The 21520-nt window shown below is 41.5% G+C and overlaps 2 protein-coding genes and 1 long non-coding RNA gene across 3 annotated transcripts in view; 2 read left to right on the top strand and 1 right to left on the bottom strand.

Moving 5' to 3' along the window:
- The first annotated feature begins 3906 nt into the window (after nucleotides 1-3906).
- miip (migration and invasion inhibitory protein) lies at nucleotides 3907-18260 on the top strand. The gene is made up of 9 exons (XM_083535362.1): nucleotides 3907-4465; nucleotides 6781-6926; nucleotides 7895-7988; nucleotides 9335-9455; nucleotides 11997-12073; nucleotides 12158-12284; nucleotides 12362-12458; nucleotides 12552-12671; nucleotides 16972-18260. Exons 1-9 carry the CDS (start codon nucleotides 4171-4173, stop codon nucleotides 17098-17100), a joined length of 1206 nt encoding a protein of 401 aa, XP_083391488.1. The 5' UTR covers nucleotides 3907-4170; the 3' UTR covers nucleotides 17101-18260.
- LOC310722771 lies at nucleotides 17466-18922 on the bottom strand. Its single transcript, XR_014532490.1, has 2 exons — nucleotides 18438-18922; nucleotides 17466-18360 (listed from the first exon to the last, which is right to left on the bottom strand). It is a non-coding gene; the product is annotated as an uncharacterized lncRNA (long non-coding RNA).
- A 10-nt stretch (nucleotides 18923-18932) lies between these two features.
- The window catches only part of LOC310722709 (uncharacterized protein), a 16196-nt gene continuing 13608 nt past the window's right edge, over nucleotides 18933-21520 (top strand). The window contains exons 1-2 of the mRNA XM_083535353.1: nucleotides 18933-21060; nucleotides 21463-21520. The exon at nucleotides 21463-21520 is cut by the window's right edge and continues 36 nt beyond it. Of these exons, the coding sequence (XP_083391479.1) occupies nucleotides 20978-21060; nucleotides 21463-21520 (141 nt within the window). The 5' untranslated portion in view covers nucleotides 18933-20977. The remainder of the gene's footprint in view (nucleotides 21061-21462) is intronic.

Raw genomic sequence — 21520 nt, 5'->3', positions numbered from 1 at the left:
GTGTTTCTCTGACTGTCAAAAGCACTGACACTGGAGACTCTTTCATCTGTTTATTAATAAAAACCTGCTCCATTTTTATTGCTGCTGTTATAAAAAATGAATCAACACCTTCTGACTAATCAGGGTCCAGATTTCGACAGGGGTGTGGATTCTACCTTCAATATAGAAACAACACCTTGACCCAGGAGAAGCCCAATGCAATCAATCGGTCCCTTTTTGGATGGTTGCCAGATTAGTAATAAACCTCGGTTTTGGATTGTTAATCTCTGAGAGTGTTGTTCTGTCCCGGTAGATATTGTAGTGTCTTTCCTACATGTGTGTTTCACTTTGTATAAAGAAGTGAGCAGGTCTGAAACCCCACAGGTATAAAAATTATAAAACGATCAATTGGTTAAAAAAAGATCTGGCAACCCTGCCGCATTGCAAGCTGTTAAGTAGCGCCACCAGCTGGCTAAACGTCTTCCTATACATCACATGTTATAAATATTCTACTCCCCTGGTGTTTACAGAATATAAAACTATATAGAAGGAATTTATAGTAATAAAGGACACTTATATATATTCTATTATAATTTTTGTGCTCTGAGGGACGTTTCATCTTTATTATTATGTTTTTACTTTTATATGGACAAAAGTATTGGGACACCTGAATTTCCCAGCCATATGTGGTTCTTCCCTAAAACTGTAACCACACAGTTGAAGGCACACACTTGTACAGGACGTCTTTGGTTCCTGAAACATGAAATTTTCCCTTTAGCTAAACTAGGAGACCCAAAAAATCTTCCAGTATGACACAATGTGCACAAAGCCAGCTCCATGAAGATCTGCTTTACTAACACCCTTGTGGCTGAATGAAATCTTACACAAATCTCCACAAAATCTAGAGGAACATCAACCCAGAAGAGTGGAGATTAATATAACAGCAAATGGGGAATAATTGTGGAATGGGATCTTCAAAAATCAGCACAAATCAATCTTATGGTCAGGTGTCCACATACTTGTGTGTTATATATTTTATAATTAAGTGCATATTTTATAATTTCATTGTAATTGCTTGTCTTGTTTACACATGAAGACTGTTTTTATTTAAAAAATACTAAAAAGTTTTGGTTTTGTTTATGTTCACGTCAATGTCACATTTAAATATTTATGTAGTTGCGTGTGTTTTTATTTATTCATAGATTGTGTTTGTCATCCTTCCTTTTTTCTCTGTACCTACTTTTGCTATATAGATGTCTGTTGCATAGATAGATAGATAGATAGATAGATAGATAGATAGATAGATAGATAGATAGATAGATAGATAGATAGATAGATAGATAGTTAGATAGATAGATCTATCCGAGACAGACAGACCGACAGAGCGACAGACAGACAGACAGACAGACAGACAGACAGACAGATCTATCCGAGACAGACAGACAGACAGACAGACAGACAGACAGACAGACAGACAGACAGATCTATCCGAGACAGACAGACAGACAGACAGACAGACAGACAGACAGACAGACAGACAGACAGACAGACAGATAGATAGATAGATAGATAGATAGATAGATAGATAGATAGATAGATAGATAGATAGATAGATCGATCAGCCCGTGTTTATCTCTAAACTCTCCCTCGTTGTGTTTTTCCGGTCCGAATGCGATGTCTGAGTGAGAAATGTCCAGGCTGCAGGTGGTAAACTGTCTGAAGCACAACATGTTGTGGACAATAAGCTGATTATGAGGATAGAGGATGAGGCTCAGTGAGACTCTGAGTGATATAACAGCAGCAGTGCAGTGTTTAAGCTTAATCACAACATGCTTGTTTATTTAGCGTCCTCTGTGTGGCCTAGCGAATGAGCAGCGGCCATGCAGGTGCACGGAGAGCCGTGTATATGATTACGATTAAACAGTAAATGCATGCTGATGTGATTTATTGTCCAGAATGATGAAGCTGGTTCTGAGATCTGAGGTCATTTCAGTACTTTCAGTAGTCTATAATCAGTAACCAATTAAAGCTTAACCTATTAGCCCTGTTTTTGGGAGGAAACTAGAGAGCACAGAGGAAACCCAACATGAACAAAGTGAGACTATAGAAAACTCCACTCAGTAATTTAACCTCAAACCCGGGACTGTAGAGACATGGAGCAGCAGCTCTTCCCTGTGCCATGACTCTCTGCTCTTCCTTTCAGCCACCACTAGCAATCTTGAGGTAACTATGGACAATCAACTGTCCTTCTCCTCACATGTCGCTAATGTTGCTCGTTCTTGTCGATTTCTTCTTTACGACATCCGAAGAATTCGACCATTTCTGCCACACAGGCTGCCCAGGCACTTGTTCAGTCTCTTGTGATTTCAAGACTGGACTACTGCAACTCTCTGCTGGCAGGTCTTCCTCTGAACGCTATTCGTCCACTGCAAACAATCCACTGCAAACAAACAGCAGCTGCATGTCTTGTGTTCAACCTGCCCAAGTTCTCCCACACCACCCCACTGCTGCTTTCTTCACTGGCTTCCAGTAGCTGCACGTATCAGATTCAAAACACTGATGTTCACCTACAAGGTCAAAAATAGACCAGCGCCATCTTACCTCAGAGACCTTATTACACCTCGCTGTCTGAGATCCTCCAGCACTGCTCGACTGGTACCACCTTCTCTCAGGGGAAGAGGCAAGTATACTTCAAGGCTCTTCTCTGTTCTGGCACCGAGGTGGTGGAATGAACTTCCCCTAGATGTCTGAGTGAAGTCACTGGCTATCTTTAAGCGACTGGTGAAGACCCTCCTCTTCCTAAAACACTTAAACTAGCACTTTTCCAGGTCTGCTTTGTCTTTTATTTAAAAAAAAATTTTTTGATCCTGTCAACAGAGTTGTAGGCTGATTTATCTGGGCTCCTCTGGATTAGAGGTCTGAAGATTGGATCGTTTTAAGTTCAAGTCAAGTCAAGTTTATTTCTCAACAGACATTGTCTCAAAGCAGCTTTACAGAATTTAACAGTGAAGGTGAATGATGTGTATTTATCAGTGATGAGCAGCCGTGGTGACTGTGGCAAGGAAAGGACTGTGGCATCTCTAGATGGTTCTGGATGTTTGTGGGCATCTACTTCTTTAAAGGTCCATAATCTTCATGATGTGGGACGTGACTGGGGCTGGAGCAACCTCAGGATACCTCAGGATGGGGGGGAGAAAGAAGCAGTGGAGAGAAATTAGCGTAGCTGCTGTTCATAATATTAACAGTTGATAATGTGATGTGATCAGATGTTCTGGAGCACAAGGTTATGATGTGATGTGTGTTATGTGTAGAACTCGCTAAAAAGATATGTTTTTAATCTACACTTAAACTGGGAGAGTGTGTCTGAGCCCCGAACACTGTCAGAAAGACTATTCCAAAGTTTAGGAGCTAAATGTGAAAATGTTCTACCACCTTTAGTGGACTTCGGTATTCTAGGATTCGAAATTGAACAGGTAGCCAGTGTGGGGATGAGAAGATTGGGGTTATATGGTGATATTTTCTTGACCTTGTTCAATTTGAGTGACTCGGTTCTTTGAATCTCGTTCATTAAAATGAACAAATCTCTATTTTTTTTTTAGGTCATTTTTAGTGCATTTCGTTCCTTCGATCAGAAAAAAAGAAAATGTAAAATTTGCAATAATCAGATCTCCATTGGTACTACAGTTAAAGTTGTTGTATGTAGACGTGTTTGGAAATCTGATTATTGACAATTTAACATTTTCCTTTTTTTCTGATCAAAGGAACGAAATTAACTAAATGACTCAAAAAAAAAAAAAAAAAGATTCATTCATTCTGATTAAGATTCAAAGAACCGAATCACTAAAATGATCCGATCTTCCCAACACTGATATAAACTGCTACTGCGCATGACTGGTCTTATCATATAAACTATAGCTTCTTTAAGACCCAAAGAACAGGAAGTCCGGTTAAAAGCAAACAGAGAAAAAAGAAAAAATGGATGCAATTGTTTTATTTTTTGAAAGCCGAACCCAATTAAACCAAAAATCCCTATTTATTCCTGACAAACCACAAAACGCGACATTTTTGCGACACCTGCTTTTCGGCTTTGAATTTAAACCGTTAGGAAGAGGGAGGGGGGTCGCAGTTGCCATGGTAACCCCTGCAGGCGTCTTTAAAATCCGCTAGTTAGCTAGCTAGTAATCGAAAAAGATGGCGTCTTTTGAAGACTTGGAGATTTTGCGAAGGAAAAACAAGGAGCTGCTGCAGAATTTAAAAGACAGAACGGAACACTTGCAGCGCCTACATTCGGACTGCGCGAGAAAACGGCGAGAAAACGGAGCACCGGAGTCCGTGTCTGAGCGCGCGCCTCTGAAAGTGACTACCGGAGGAGTGTTAAAGGTCTCGGATGCTTTTAATGACCTAAGTGTCGATGAAAAGAGTCCAAAAGTGGTCCGGAATATTGTGTGTAAACAGATAAACATGGTAAAACCCCCACACCGGCCAGGTGAGAACTAGGAACATTCAGTAACACGGTTTATATCATCACTTCCGGTTTCGTTGGAAAGTTCTGTACTAACAGTCTGATCGAGATATATATATATATAGAAGTTGAAGAACATAGAATGTTTTTGGATGCTGTATGATTTCTTTTCAGTTAAACTGGGAGACCTAAATCTGTTCCAGAATGACAGAAAGCCTTCTGAATGAAGATCTGCTTTACATGGGGAAAGTTGGAGTGGAAGATCTCTTGCTATAGAGCTCCAACCCTATTGAACAGCTTTGGGATGAATTTTTCATGCTGACTGCACCCCAGGTCTCATCACCTTCTCACCTAGATGAATGGATTCTCACACATCTTTACAAGCAGATCTTTACTACAAGATCTAGTGGAACATCTTTACTCTAAGAGATAATGTGAAGTGGGGAATAAGTAAATAAAAATAATAAAAACAAGAGCACATACTGAGCTGGGATGGTTAGGTGTCCACAAACGTTTGGCCATTTAGTGTATAACCTGACAAACTGTACATCGATCAGTCATACCATTAAAGCCAATGTCAGGTGATGTGAATAGCACTGATGAGCTCGTTACACGGCACCAATCACATGGGTGGGATTTATTATATACTCAGTATACGCTTTAAGCAACATGTTCACTTGGCCTCCAGATTCCCCAAAGCTCAGCTTCTCCTTCCCTCTGTCCGGCACTACAGCTTTTGCTCACATCTCAGCAAGTCTGGTGGATTTTCATGGATCAGCTGAAGCTCAAAGTTCTGGTCATCCCAGATGATTCATCTCAGGAGCTAATGATCTCTGCACGATTCTCTGATCTCCCTTTCAGCCCCCACTCACAACCTCGTGTTAACCATGGACACGTCCTTTTCCCTTTCGGTTCTCTTGTCGGTTCCTTCTCTACATCATCAGAAGGATTCGCCCATTTTTACCCACTCGGGTCTGGTTCTTGTTCGCTCTCTTGTCAATCCGAGTCTGGCCTACTGCACCTTTCTGCACTCAGGTCTTCCTCTACTCTGCAAACGATCCAAAACCCTGCTGCATGACTTGTCTTTCATTTGACTTCCCATGACATCTGCATGACGTCTTCCATTCGACTTCCCATGACAGCTGCATGACTTTATTCGCTTCTTTGAAATTCCTTTATTAATTTTTTATATTTTTTTCTTTAATCAGAAATTACTTCTTTTAAATAAACAGATCCCCAACACGTCCACGTACACCACCTTTAAATCTAGTCTATGGGAGTCACGTGACAAAAAAAACAAACAACTCGAACCAAACGAGTCGAGAGATGAACTACTCAGTTCTCTACATGACCTGCGGAGATTTTGCGACACTTCGCTCATTCGCTTCCAAAATGAACGAATCACTCTTTGAGACGACTCGTTCTTCTGAGTCGCTTTAAAGATTCGTTTCAACGAACGAATCGTTCACCTGAAATTACATGTATTGCTTTCGTGGCAGTGGAAACTCGCTGGAACTCGATTTTTTTGTTCGTCACGTCACACGTGCCACTAAACACTTCGAACACCATTTTCAATGAAAAATCTAATATTGATTTAGATTTAAAATGTAAGCTGCACTCAATACCATCTTCATCATACACACCAGCACTTACATTTCTGATGAACGAATGTAGTAAAAATCTGGTGGTTTTAGCTGTTCATCACTCGTCCGATCCCGAGTATCCGTTCCCCAGATCAGATTCCTTCTCCAGGTATTTCACGTCCTGGACGTTTGCGAGGTTGAACGACGCTCTGCGTAACTTCAGCAGTCATGTAGCTCACATCAATGTGATGCTCAGAGCTCTGTTAATCTCAGCTTCACTGCTAGAGTCAGAAATGTATCCTATTAAACAATATTGATTATGATATATTAAATATTGTGGGGTGTAGGAGTGCAGTTACTGATAGAATTTGCTTATTGTTTATTTTTTTAGCTTTCAAAGTTAAATTTAATTGTGCAACATCCTGTAAACAGGGAAGTTCCTGGTGTCACTTATGATGTAGAGATAAAAGTGCTACAGTGTGTGTGTGTGTGTGTGTGTGTGTGTGTGCAGGAAGTGAACGCATTTGTAAAAAAACTAAAAAAAAAACAAAAAACATTCCACAGAATGTTTGCAGTATAAATAAGTGTATTTCCTAAAAATCCGGTCACGTAAGTAGAAAAACGGGTCTCATTTGTTTGCCCATGATGTGGCTGATAGAAACGTGTGGAGTTGCCCAGGCACGTTGAAGGATGAAATCATCAGCGACAACGACAATGTAAAACAGCTTAGTTTTGGGGTTTTTTTCGTGACGTCAGATTTTCAGAGAGACGAAAAAGCAAAGTGGCAACACGCCTCAAGTGACGTCCTCCTTCGAACTCGAGAGAAAAGTCGTCTACACGTCCGCTTTCATCCAGAACCATCCATGCAGCCCAGGTCCAGTATCGCACAGGACACGGGGCAGGTGAGTGCAGGACACATGAATGTTCTCATGGAGAACAGTTTAATTCCAGTTTTGTAACATGCCAACAAATGGCTGCACGCAGAGTCACAGGGAGCACCTGTGTACATCAGGAGTTGTGTGACTGGTGTTGTTTTGACCATGTTCGCTACCCACGTGCATTACAACATCTGCTATTCTGACCACGTGCATTACCACATCTGCGGTTTCATCACGAAACAGTAAGAGAGCAAACGCGAATCTCTGCGTAAAACTGGGCAAATCTGCCACAGAGACATTGGACACGATTTAGCAAGTTTACGGCGATGCACGTCAACCCGGCCGAAAATGTCGAAACCATTCGGCAACTTGCGCACAACGCTCATCAGAGAACAATCCACGACGTTGCTGCCGTTGTTGTTGTGTATTTCGGAACAGTCCAAGCGAGTCCATCATCTCCACCACTTAAAAGGCGAGGCAGGTCCACAGTTTGACCGAGTACATGCTCATCGTCTTTTTCCATATTCGCGGCATTCGTGGAGAATTCGTCCCCAGGGGCCACACCGTCAGTAGCGAGTTCTGGTTGAGGGGCTGGTCAGAACAGCACCGGTCGCACAACTCCTGATGTACACAGGACAATGTCTTTTGGCACACTGACTTATAAAGGTCGGTTCTCCCTGTGAGTGTGTGTGTGCAGCCTCGTGCTGCCATCTGCTGGAATGTTACAAAACAGGAGTGTGTTACATCTCTTCTAAATGAAATAATAATTAAGATCAGGTTCATACAGACAGAAAAAGTCAGAAACCCAAGCTACGTTCAGAACTGCACATATAAAAATACCCCCTGATACTTCCCCATTTCCTCCTTTGTCACATGCGCGATGCTCAGAGACGTTTTTCAGATCCCTTGTTTGTGCTAAAACAACTGTCTGAAAACTCACATGCATATTTTTTGACTCTGATCCTTGTGTGATTTTCCTTTTTCTCTTCCAGAGCCAAGTCAAGTTTCCACCTGGAGACGCTGATCTGGGGAGTGTGTCAGAGAGACGATGTGTGCAGCCTTTACTGGGATACGACTGGATTGCTGGTACGTTTTGGAGGGAAAGATCTTGTTTTTTTCCCCCCTGTTCTTTTAATTTAAAGGGGAAATTAAAAGGGATTTCAACCCATTATAATTTATTGTTGAATATGGAAATAAGGGAACTGCCCAGAACATTTCCTCACACTGCTTATGAAGCGTATCACCACTAGGTAGAGTCCTACTCATAAACCATTAGGATGAATTTAGACTGTAACATCAATGCCGATGAAGCTGATGGTGTCACCCAGATATGAATGGGTTCCTCTCAAGGTTCCTTCCACAGTCTCACATCATTTCCTCTGGTTTGCTAATTAGATTTAAAACTTAGATAAGGCTACAATTTTGAAATAAAGAAAAAATTATATTCTGAATCTATTAAAGCTGCTTTTGTGACAATGTTCCTTATTAAAAGTTCTATACAGGTTACATTGAATTAAATAGAATAAACATGTGAACTACTGTATCTAACCTGGCTGTCGAACCGCACTGGAAGGGCAAAAGTTTGTGGACACCTGAGCATTGGTATTCTCATTTAGTCCCTATTTAAGGTTATAATAGCCTTCACTCTTCCTGGAAGATGTTCTAGATTTTGTGGAGCTTTGTGTGAGATCCATTCAGCCACAAGTGTGTTGGTAAAGTCAGGTAGTGATGAAGGTGAGAAGGTGAGGAGGCCCGGGGTGCACTGAGCCTTCACATTCATCCTAAAGGTGCGCAATAGTGTTGGAGCTCTATAGCAGGAGATCTTTCACCATGTAAAGCAGATCTTAATGGCGCTGGCTTTGTGCACAGGGGCTGGAACAGGTTTGGGTCTCCTAGTTCACGTAAAGGGAAAATTTCATGCTCCAGCCTCCGAAGACGTCCATATAGTGTTTTTGAGGTGAATAAAAATGTAAAATTGTTATTATATATTCGTTATATTATTAAGATATTCATGGTATTCGTTCATCAACAGCTAAAAATGAGTATTTTGATGTCGGCTTGGTGTAATGAAGTGGAGTCACTGTTACCTCTCTAAAGCTGATTATTTCGTAATAACAGCACGTCCCTGTGTGATTGATTTATTCACAGAAATCCGCCTGTCATTATCTTGTTTTTACTAACGGAAGAAGGTTTTCATTTACGATATTAAAGCGAAGGGGGAAAAAAAAGCATGAGGAAACTCGAAGCGTACAGATTTTAGGAAATAAATATAAGCTAGAATTTTTTTGGACATGTGTTTTGCATAAACTGCCCCAATGATTTTCATTTTGGAGTAAGTTTTTACTGGGAAATGCGTCTAAATTCATGTTCCTGGTTATTAAGATATGAACTGCAAGAAGATAACATCGATTCCTCCACGTGTTTGTGTTCAGGTCTGCTCGATGCCGAGAACTCCCTGACCGAGCGCTCCGAGCACTTCTTCAGCGAGCTCCAGACCTTCCGCCAAGTCAACAAGGACGAGTGTGTCCATAGTGCTTCCTCGTGGACAGAAGGGTGTGTGTGTGTGTGTGTGTGTGTTGTCCTCATTCCGCTGCCCGATCGAGAGCATTATTTCAGTTTCTGTTCCAGCAAGGCCGTTCCCCTCAGCGCTCTCCATGTGTCTATCAGTCATACATGGAACCAGAGCTTGTGATTTTTTATGAAATCTTTATGGGAAAATATGTGTAGCAAATTACAGGGTATTTTTTTTCTGTATTTATATTATATGGTCTAAAGATTGGAGGCACCTGACAAAACATGTGTGTTCTTCCTCAAAACTGTTTGTGTGTGTGTGTGTGTGAAGGGTGTATCCACAGAGGAAACACAGCTCTGATCAGCGCGGGTACCATGACAACAAAAAACACAGACTCAAAAGAAGAGGCCTGAAACAAATCCCGTGGCAATTTCCACTTTGGCAGTAACACGTACAGTGTGAATCATCACCTGACCTTTGCTTGCCACGTGATTCTTCTCCAAACTGTCACCAACAAAGCCCGAGGCACACAGTTGCCTTTGGATGCTTTATAATAAAATGTTGCATTGTTTGGAGAGCAAGATCTTGATGGGCTTGCTGTAGAGCGCTGATCTCAACCCTACTGAACATCTCTGGGAGGAATGTGAATGCTGACTTTACCCCAGACCTCCTCACCTTCTCACCTACATCAGTACCTGACTTTACTAACACACATGTCCACAAGCACACTCCAAAATCTAGTGGAACATCTTCCCAGAAGAGTGGAGGGAAATTATAAGAGCAAATTGGAGACTAAATGTGAAATGCGATGCTCAATAAGCACATACCGTACTGATGACCAGGTGTCTGCACACTTCTGGCAATACAGTGTGTGTGTGTGTGTGTGTGTGTGTGTGTGTGTGTGAGAGATTGTATATTTGATGTATCAGGGCTGCAACTAACGATAATTTTTTCAATTAATCGATGAGGATGCCTGAGGAATGGAGCAGGAGTTTGCTGGTAACGGTTTTTAAGAATAAGGAAGATGTGCAGAACAGGGTGGAGAGAGGAGTTGTGGTATTGTATGAGGAAGTCTGGTGTGTCAGAGAAGTATGTGAGGGTGGTGCAGGACATGTATGAGGACAGTGTGACAGCAGTGAAGTGTGCAGTAGGAACGATAGACTGGTTCAAGGTGGAGGTTGGACTGCATCAAGGATCGGCCCTGAGCCCTTTCCTGTTTGCAGTGGTGATGGACAGGTTGAAGGACGAGGCCAGACAGGAGTCTCTGTGGACTATGATGTTTGCGGATGATATTGTGATTTGTGGTGAGAGTAGGGAGCAGGTGGAAAAAGAGCCTGGAGAGGTGGAGGTACGTAAGATGTTCATTGGGAGTGACGACGATGGACAGGATTAGAAACGAGTTTATTAGAGGGACAGCGCATGTAGGACGTTTTGGAGACAAGGTGAGGGAGGCGAGATTGAGATGGTTTGGACATGTGCAGAGGAGGGACATGGGGTATATCAGTAGGAGAATGCTGAGGATGGAGACACCAGGAAGGAGGAAAAGAGGAAGGCCAAGGAGGAGGTTTATGGATGTGGTGAGGGAAGTTAATTTGAATGAGGCAGATGAAGAGGACAGAGGGGGTATGGAGACGGATGATCCGCTGTGGAGACCCCTAATGGGAGAAGCCGAAAGAAAAAGAAGAATTGATGATTATTTTAATATTATTATTAAATTATCTTCAGTTGTGAAGATATAAGCATCTCGAATATATAATGAATTAAAATTTGCATAATAATTCAATTATATATGCATAAATTAAATATACAAACAAGCATTTAAACGTAGTAAAGCCGCAGTAAATCACGTCTAAAAACAGATAAGTTACTGTTGTAGTAGACAAACGCTATAAAAAGAGAACAGAACCGAGAAGCGCAGCAACAAGCAATACATTGGTGTACAAATAATAATAATCATCCAATGATTCAAACACAACAGTGACTAAAAAAGTGATCGTTTACTGCTGCTGCTATTAGATTTAGTGTTCGTTCGCACCGGTTTTAATTAAATCCATCACGATGTCGCGAGCGAACGAATCTCGCAACCTGATGCTCGCGAGTCCCTAAAGAAACAGATCCAGTGAGACTGTGATGAAGCCGGAAAAACAGACAGTTCACACAATAGCATGTTATTAAACTGCACCAGTTTCACACAATGAAGGTTTTACAGTTTTTGCCGATGTTTCGTCGTCTGCCGTGACTTGGGACACACACTTGTTCCTGCTGCCGGTTGACCCTGTTCTCGCTGCTATATCGCAAGCAGCTGTGTTCTCTTACCCTCACCATAACCCTGATCTAGATAACAGCATCGGTTCTAGTTGTTGCAGCCCTTTATTTATTTATTCATTTTAGATTTTATTCCCCTCACATGCCTCACAGTTGTACATCAACTTCTGTTTTTTGTTCCGTGTTTCCGAGATTTCTTCTTCTTTGTTTGTTTGTTTGTTAAAGGCCCAGATTGACAAACTTGTAGATTTACAAAATCCACTAGGTGAATCCCCAGAGTCACCTGAATCTTTGTTTTGTGCATTTGGTGTTGACAGGCTTCATGTTGGCCTCCTGGAATCTTCTCTAGAAGACGGCGTGACTAACCACAAGCAAACTCCAGACACTCACCAATGTATGGTTCTTTCTATTGGCATATGATGCTATTTCAACAGTACGTTCTCGACCACGTTAATGATCTGATCATTTTTTTTTTTAGGTACGTTCTGCTACCGAATCAATAATCGGCTCTTCGCGACTCCTCTGGATGCTCAAGCTGCGTGTCCCGTTTGCAAGACGCCCAAAGAGAAGCATCCACACAGAGAGAAGGAGCCTGCGTTTATCAGGTGCGGATGTGACCAAGGAGAAGTTTGTGTTTTCTTTCATTAATGGCCATTAACGTCATGCTGGTGTTTGTGACCAGGGTCAGCATTCCTCGCTCAACACTTCTGCCCGCTTATCGGTACAAAGCGCACCGCCGATGCAACTTCGATCCATCAGACAGTCTCGGTTTACCCTCTGTGAGTTTTTTTAAAAAATCTATATAAAAGTGAAAAGGGAAAATGTCTGGATCAGTATTGAGGAACGCACTTTTGTGTTGGTTCCTCGTGCAGCACTGTCTGTCCGGATGGACTAACATCTCGATGGGAGCAGGATCCGAGATGAGCAGCCTAGATTTGAGAAGCTCCATGGAGATCAGGCCAAATCCAGAAACGGTGCCTTCAGCCCAGCTGGTGAGAATTTAAAGTTCAACTCATTTTTTCATTAGCTGTCCATCTGTCCATCAAATGCTCTTCCATCCATTCATCCACCATTCAGTCACCCATCTATCCATCCATCCATCCATCCATCCATCCATCCATCCATCCATCCATCCATCTTCCCCAACCATCTGTCCATCCATCTGTCTATCTGTCCATCCATCTGTTTTCTATCCACTCACTTTTTTCCATCTATCCATCACTCTGTCCATCATCCATTAAACTATACATACAGTACAGACCAAAAGTTTGGACACACCTTCACATTCAAAGAGTTTTCTTTATTTTTATGACTATGAAAATTGTAGATTCACACTAAAGGCATCAAAACTATGAATTAACACGTGGAATTATATATGGAATTATATACATAACAAAAAAGTGTGAAACAACTGAAAAATGTCATATTGTAGGTTCTTCAAAGTAGCCACCTTTTGCTTTGATTACTGCTTTGCACACTCTTGGCATTCTCTTGATGAGCTTCAAGAGGTAGTCACCTGAAATGGTCTTCCAACAGTCTTGAAGGAGTTCCCCGAGAGATGCTTGGCACGTGTTGGCCCTTTTGCCTTCACTCTGCGGTCCAGCTCACCCCTAAACCATCTCGATTGGGTTCAGGTCCGGTGACTGTGGAGGCCAGGTCATCTGGCGCAGCACCCAATCACTCTCCTTCTTGGTCAAATAGCCCTTGATGCCTTCAGTGTGACTCTACAATTTACATAGTCATGAAAAATGAAGTGAACTCTTTGAATGAGAAGGTGTGTCCAAACGTTTGGTCTGTACTGTATGTACAGCTATCATCCATCCATCTAACAATACCAACTCATGCATACAGTAACGATGACAAGTGTGTAAACTCCGAGTCTTTTATGGTTTTTGAGGGGCACGTGCGTGTTCCTTTTGTTTCTATGCACTAAACCTCGGTAATGTCATGTTATGAAGATGTATTTTGAATAAACAAATTAGGTTACCTTGGCTACATGTAACACCACACAGGCACACAATTTCCATTCTCTATCCTTTTCTTCCTGAATAAATAAATGATCACACGTTTTGGCTGCTGCCCCACGGGTAATTCCAGCAGTATGGATGTGTCATTTTGACTACTACTGACGCCATGTGCAAAGCTGGTCATGTGATTTGGAGAGAGGTGAATAATTAGAGAAAGATCATTCATTAGCAAAAGCAGCATTAAGATACAGTACCAGTCAAAAGTTTGGACACACCTTCTCCTTCAATGGTTATTATTTTTTATTATTTTCTACATTAATACTTAAAGGCATCCAAACTATAAAAGAACACGTATGGATTAATGTACCAAACAACAACAAAAAACGCCTATTAAAAGCAGCTTTAATGCGAGTTTGGCCGGCATTCTCTCATCAGATTCATGAGGTCATCACCTGGAATGGTTTTTAATGGTTTTGTCTTTTGAGACATTGTGCTTTAGACCCTCAGTTGTCTTGTGCAGAAGAAAAGGGTGAGTACACAGTCAGTAGCAGTTTTAGTGTTACTACAGTGTTACTACTGTACAAGTCTATATTACGGCAGGAAACATTTAGCTGAGGAAAGCGTAAAGATCCATCAGTACTAAAATAAATGAAGTTCAGTCAGTCTAAAAAGTCTCAAAAACCTTAAACATATTCCCATGTGCAGTCTCTAAAACCCATCAAAACGCAATGATTAAACAGGTTCTCAGAACCGTTCTGAGAAAGAAAGACTAAGAGCTACCTCTACTGCAGAGGATATCACAGTTTATCAGAATCACCAGCCTCAGAAACCACCGAATTACATACATGTTTCTCAGAGTGCGAGTGATAGACATATTTCAACATCTCCTCCAAACCGTGTGAGTCAGAAGTAAAATAGTCAAATTGTGGCAAAAAAGAAACCATTTCTTCTGAAGAAAAACCAACAGAGGAGATGTGCTTGGGTCAAGAAACACCAGGAAGGGACATTGAATTAGTGGAAAACTGTCTTTTGGTCAGATTGGTCCTCCTTTCAGATTTTTACTTTGAACTGCTGTCATTTTTAAATATACAGAGGGAGAACGGACGGTTCCTGAATGTGTGTTTGCCACTGAGAAGAATGAAGTAGGAGGTGTGATGGTGTGAAGGTGCTTTGATGGTGACATTGTTGTTGATTGAGTCTAAATTGAGAACAAACATAACCAGCATGGCTCCCACAGCATTTTGCAGTGACATGCCATCTCATCTGGTTTGCACTTTGTGGAACCATCATTTGTTTTCCCAACTGGACAAATGACCCCAAACACACCTTAAGGTTCTGAAGCTATTTGTTTAAGTAGGAGAGTGATGGAGGGCTGCATCAGATGACCTGGCCTCCACAATCAGCCCATTTAAATCCAGTTGAGACGGATTGGTACGAGTTGGACCGGAGAGTGAAGGAAAAGCAGCCAACAAGCACTTAACACCTCTGGGAACTCTTCAAGAAAGATATTCTAGGTGACCACCTCACGAGGCTGTTTGAGAGAATCCCAAGAGTGTGCAAAGCTTTCATCATAAATATCATAATCATAAGATATTCTGAGATATTTAACACATATTTGTTCACTACATAATTCCAGACGTGTTTTTTCATAAATTGGACGTCTTCAGTATTAATGTACATTTAAAGAAATAATAAGAATGAAGCAAAACCTACTGGAGGGGAAGATGTTTTGACTGGTTCTATAAATAAATGACTATAATAGCACATGTAAATGTCACGTCTGTACAGTGCGGTTAAACTTTATTGATGTAAGTGTAAAACTTAGTTACATTTCAGTTACAGTTGAAATGTATTGACGTTGTTTCCACGGTAAAGGGGACATTTGCATGGAATTGCCCTGAACTTTTTCCCCCTCAGATGGTGTTAAGGTCCACATCCATACGAGAGGTTAATGGTTATCAGGTTGTCAGTACAGGGCACACGGTGCTAACTGGTTTTAGCCCTGTTTCACCCGGAAACCTTGATGGTACAGAGGAATTTGGTGGTAAACCACTACACATCATAACTTTGAAGAAATCTGATTCACCCGAAGGAAATGACTTGCTGTAGTAAAGAAAGAAAAACCGAGTCACCGTCACCACCGCTCATGGGACATAAAGCCATTTCTTTTTCGCACCATTTCCCAACAATTAGATGTATATATATTTTTTATTTATTACAGAACGACATGCTGTACTTTTTATCCATAAATAGTTACACGTTGAACAGCCACAAAACCAATAGTCATTCGTGCACCAAAAAAATACAGCGTGTCTTGTTAGTCCGATGCCAGAACTAGTTTTGTACCACGCCAACAGATGGCAGCACAAGGCTGCACTAACAGTCACAGGGAGCACCGACCTTTACAAGTCAGTGTGCCAGATCTCACTCGCCTGATCCGGCTCGCGGTTGCGGGAGCGGATCCGATGCGGAGATCCACCATTAAGGAGCTTGTCTTCGACAAGAAGACTTCACATCCAAGTGGCAGGAACTCTGGGAGTCCTATTGCTTTGCAAGGCGACTATTTTGAAGATGATAGCATGTAAACGTAAATAATATTTACACCTCTGGAAACTCCTACAACAGGCATGTGAGCGTCAGAACTGGGACCATGCAGCAAAAGGTGGCCTGGTCTGATGAATGACCTTTGCGGGGTTTACCTGAGAATGAGATGGCACCAGGATGCACTTTAGGAGGAATGCAAGCTGGTAGAGGCAGTGTAGAGGCTGGTAGATGCAGCTGGTAGAGGCATCTGGGTGATGTTCTGCCGGGAAACCATGGGTCCTGGTGTTTACGTGGATGTTACGTTGATGTTTGGTGACCTAAACATTATTACAGACCCCCTTCAGTTACACCCATTCATGGCCACTTTGTTCCCTAAAGCCTGTGTACTCTTTCAGTAAGATGATGCTTTCTGCACATCCACACTGTTCAGGAACCGTTTGTGGAACATTAAGGTTCAAGCCGTCGGCCTCCAAATTCCTCAGATCTCAATCTGATCAAGTGGATGCTCCAGACGAACAAGTCTGATCCATGAGGATGTCTCCTTTCAGGGCTAGTGCTGAAAATGTCTTTGTGCATCTCTGCATCTTTTCTCTTCTAGCTATAACACTCTGACATTTAAACACTGGGATTTCCTGTGTTGTGTAGGAATTGTGAACCTTATCATCTGATCTCTTTATTCATGTTACAAACCCTTTGACCTTTTTATTTTCTTCAGATCTTTCCTCTTCAGTTGTAGAGATTATTGCTATGTTTTGTTTTTTGTGATATGCCCCATTTACAGGATCGCTCAGGGTCCAGGGCGTCAGGACGCCAGCTCTCCGATCAGCTTTTGCACGTTTCTCGTCTGGCGCAATATCAGATCCAGCGTCTCGCCGTTACCAGGAGAAACCCGAACATGAGCTCCTGCTGAGCATTTTACCGACTGTGCCACTGAATGCTGATTTCAGGCGAAATTGTAATTACACAGATCATACAGATGAAGGTGATGGTTTTCAAAGGAACTCCAGATGATCCTAATCATGCTGTTCTGAGCATGTTACAGATGCTGGAGTTCAGAACAGGCTCATTACTTCATAAAAAAATATGAAGCAGGAAGGTTTTTTTCCGGTTTTGTTGTTTTTGTTTTTTTCACGGTTAAATACCGTGTTATATTTGTGCAACACTTTATGTCGCTTGCTCACGTATTAGCGGGTATAAACATCTTTGCAGCAGAACTTACTTTAGTGGAGACGTTTACTTTTTTTATACATTAAATAAAAAATTTTTCTATACGCATTTCTTGTCAGACAGGAGCGTCGTTCGCGCGAACCCACCTCCGTGTAATCTATTTCTGTGAAAGTCATGACGACTCTTAGAGTTGTTGTTGTATAGAGTTAACACCAGTCCAGAATTGAATTTTTTTTTGTCACCACATCAGCCACACTTCATCGTCCCTTTTTTGTTCTTACTTTGCAAGCTGACGTCCGTCTTTTTTTTTTTTTTCTCCAGGAAAAGATATCATCAAAACCCTTTGATCTGTTAAATAAAAATAAAAAAAACACACAGCCCTTTATCTCGTTTCCGCTGTAGTTTCATCTCAAAAAGCAAAACGCACCTGATAAGAAAAAAAGGTCAGAGCAGAAGGTGTGGCAGATACAGATACTGTAGCTTGTAAAGGCGAACGGTGAGAAAGTAACAAAAGCCCCTTTTTTCGTGGGTTAATTGTGTGATTGCTGGTGGTGGTGGTGGTGGGGTTGGGGGATGGGTGTAACGAGATGGGGCGTCCCCTCAGGCACTACGGTTATTATTTTGTGATAAAGTAACAAAATAAACAATATAAAAAACCGTAGTGCCAGTTGGTTATTTACAAGCCACATTCTGGTATGACTGGATGAGTTACATCAGTGTGTGAATGAAACACTGTAATTGTGAATTTATTTCTCTATATATATATATATATATATAAAATGTTTTTTTTTTTACTTACATTGTAGCTGATACTGTCAGCTACTCATCACTGTGAGTTCCTGACCACAGCGAAGGTGTCAGCTGGAGTTTTTAGGCCAAGTTGTCAATTAAAAATAGCGTGTGGACACGACCACAATGATCTCGCTTAATGAGTTTCTCTTTTTTTTTTCATTGATTCTTGGAGTGAAGTTTTGCCTTCTGATATTTTAAGTTATTTTTAAAACTAAGGCCAACAAGGTCTCCCCCCCCCCCCCCCCAAACTTAAAAAACCATAACATAGATGCAAAGTCTGCATTCGACCGTAACTACAAGTGTGGGCTAGCGAGAAAAAACACAAAACAATGCAAAATTGTGCAGAATAATGCATTATGCACTCTGCAGGGTCTGAAATGGAAATAAATTCCACCTTTCCTTTATTTTTAAACATCGTCATGTAAATGAAGGCTGAATAGAGGCTGCTAAGCACAACCAGGAGATCCTTGGTCTAAAAAAATATCACCAGAAGATCTGGTGTCTATTTTTAATAGATATATTTAAATCTGCCCAGTAGCTTCTACAGTGATCAATACCACACGCATATTCTTTCCCAGCAGAAACTGATGCGGATGTCCTTTGAATTTCTTCTGAGTGGGAGGTGGTATCTCCAGTGGATAACATGGGGAACTTCTGATCAAAAGTTGACTGGTTCAAATCCCAACAGCACCAACAAGGCCCTTAAAACTCAACCCGCCTGAGATAAGTGGACGAGGGCATCTGCCGTGAATGTAACTGTATTTTTAGCTGTATGAGGTTCGACGAGCTCTTCAACAAAAAGACGACTTCCGGAACACGTTCCAGAAGAACGCCGAAGAGCGCTGTATTGCTGTGCTGTGCAAGGGGACTGCTTTGAAGCTCATGGCGTGTAAACTGAAACAGTACGTTCTTGTTAACAGAGTCAGCAGTTAGTCAAGGTTAGTCAAGGTCAAGGTTTGCTGAGAGTCTCAGTCAGATTGTGTATTGATGGTTTTGATTTGGGGTGGATTTCTATGGAAGGCGTATTTTCTATATATATTTTGCGTTAAAGCATGTTCAACGCTGAGGGTAAAAGTGAGTAGGTGACTAATCATTACTGGTTGAGGTATCGCTTGTATTCTGAGTGTGTGTGTGTGTGTGTGTGTGTGTGTGTGTGTGTGTGTGTGTGTGTGTGTGTGTGTGTGTGTGTGTGTGTGTGTGTGTGTGTGTGTGTGAAAGCATATTTAACAGAGACTTGTGTGTTATTGCTTTGAGTTTTATCTCATTGCTTCACTAAAAGTGCTGAGGTAGCAAATCTCAAAATGAAAGTGCATGAGAGGGGGTTTATGGGGGTGTATAATGATGTATGAATCAGAAAGCTTGAGAATGTACCACAATGTATGAGTATATGAGAGAGGAAAAGTGTGGATGAAGGTGGACGTGTTCAGAAGCGTGTAAACATTTCAACATGCTCAGAAACATCAGTGAACAGAAATCATCCAAATCTAATCAGAATTCAGTGTGACCAGTTTTTTCCCTGCAGAACACCATCAGTTCTTCTAGCTACATTTGCAGGCAGTTTTTGAAGCGCTTCAGCTGGTAGGTCGTTCCAAACATCTTGGAGAACTAATCGCATATCTTCTGTGTGTGTGTATGCGCCTCAAATCCTTCTCTCTCAGGGATTTTCTCAAAGTTAATATCAAAACTATCACATCATAACATTTCTGATCTTGACAGAATGTCTGGGGTCTTAAATAACTTCTACAGAAGAAATTTGGGGCCAATCAGACGCCTCCCTGATGGTACCGCATGATGGATAAGTATATGCCTGTATTTCTCATCACTGAGGACACCATTCATGACCATGACCAAATCTCCAACACCGTTAGCAGAATCGCAGCTGTGCACTTGCAGGAAACCTCCATCATGCCTCGCTCGTTACTGTACCGTTTTCCAGCATTTCTGCTACAGCCAAGTATTTCAGACTCCTCAACCCGAAGAACCTGCTTGAACTGTTCTCCAGTCTGTGTGTTTCTGAGCATAGTTGAGTCTCTTGGCCTTGTATCCATGTCAGAGGTTTGGCTTTTTCTTCACAATTCTTCCATGAAGACCACTCTGGCTAGACCTGGGACATGAAGCAGAGTTTGGTTGTTTCTCACATAGTTTAAAGTTTCAGTTCATGATTGTGTTTCAGTTTACATATTAAACTAATGATCAATATCACCTGCTCGGTATCACCTGCACTGGTTAATCAGACATCTGACTCTGATCCTACAAAATCCCTGAGTTTGTGTGCAAAAGCCGAACGCTTGTGAAATACTGATTCGATTTGAATTTCTCTTCTGTTTTCTCACGTTCCCCCTTTACAGTATCTTTCACACCTGCACACACACACACACACACACACACACACACTACTGTACAAAAGCGTATGGGGGTTTTCGAGGGCCTGTGAGTCGTGTATTAGAGAGCGTGAGTGTGTGTATTGTATATAAAGGTGTGCGCGAAAGTGTGAAATGCAGTTGGAGGTGTCTCACAACATTTATGGAGCAGTGAGAACAATCCTGCTCTTTTCTTGTCACCAATCACATCTTCTCTATCTCTGCTCCTGATATACCAGTGACCAAAGTTCCCATCCCTTTTTTCTTCTTATTGGATCTGCATGATTCATCCTTACCACTGGACGGAGATCTCTCTTCAACTGGAGACACTTGGTGCAGGAGGGAGATGGTTTCACATCAACAGCCTAAAGATCATGAAGTGATTGAGCAACTCAAGAACTTTGAGACTGGATTTAGACTGGAATTAATATAGAAAGTCTCAGGAACACAGCAGATGATGGAACTGTGATGAATGGACATTCGGTTGGCAAGATGAGGATGGGTTCTATTTTGGAGTTGGGTTCCTCTCAAGGTTTCTTCTTGAGCCAGTGGTGAGTGAGGTGAAGGACAGAAGAATTATACATTATTCTATACAATTATTTTTTTTTTATTTACTATTTATTTTTATTTGTATACATCTCTGTCAATATGCCTTGTTAAAAGCGCTTTATAAATAAAACTGCATTTTGAATTAAAGTGAAAGTGGATTTATGTGAAATGCGCGTTTGCATCATGTCATAATGAAATGCCTTCAAAATAGAATTAATAAATAAATGAAGTCCCACATCAACTAGTTGTTTTATATTTTCTCCCTGCATTATGCTGAGTGTGTGTGTGTGTGTGTGTGTGTGTGTGTGTGTGTTTCCGAGTTGTGCGTTTGCGCTTTCGCTTCACGTCACAGAGCTTTATAGGCGCAAACTTCGAACCGATGCGGGTTTTTTTTTTTTGCTCAGTCGGAGAGGATCTCTTTTTCATGAAGCTGCGGAATCATCCCTGCTCATCATGAAGACA

Source organism: Silurus aristotelis, assembly GCF_946808225.1.
Source record: "Silurus aristotelis genome assembly, chromosome: 29".
NCBI classification, from domain to species: Eukaryota; Metazoa; Chordata; class Actinopteri; order Siluriformes; family Siluridae; genus Silurus; species Silurus aristotelis.
This window is presented reverse-complemented; position numbering and strand designations above follow the sequence as displayed.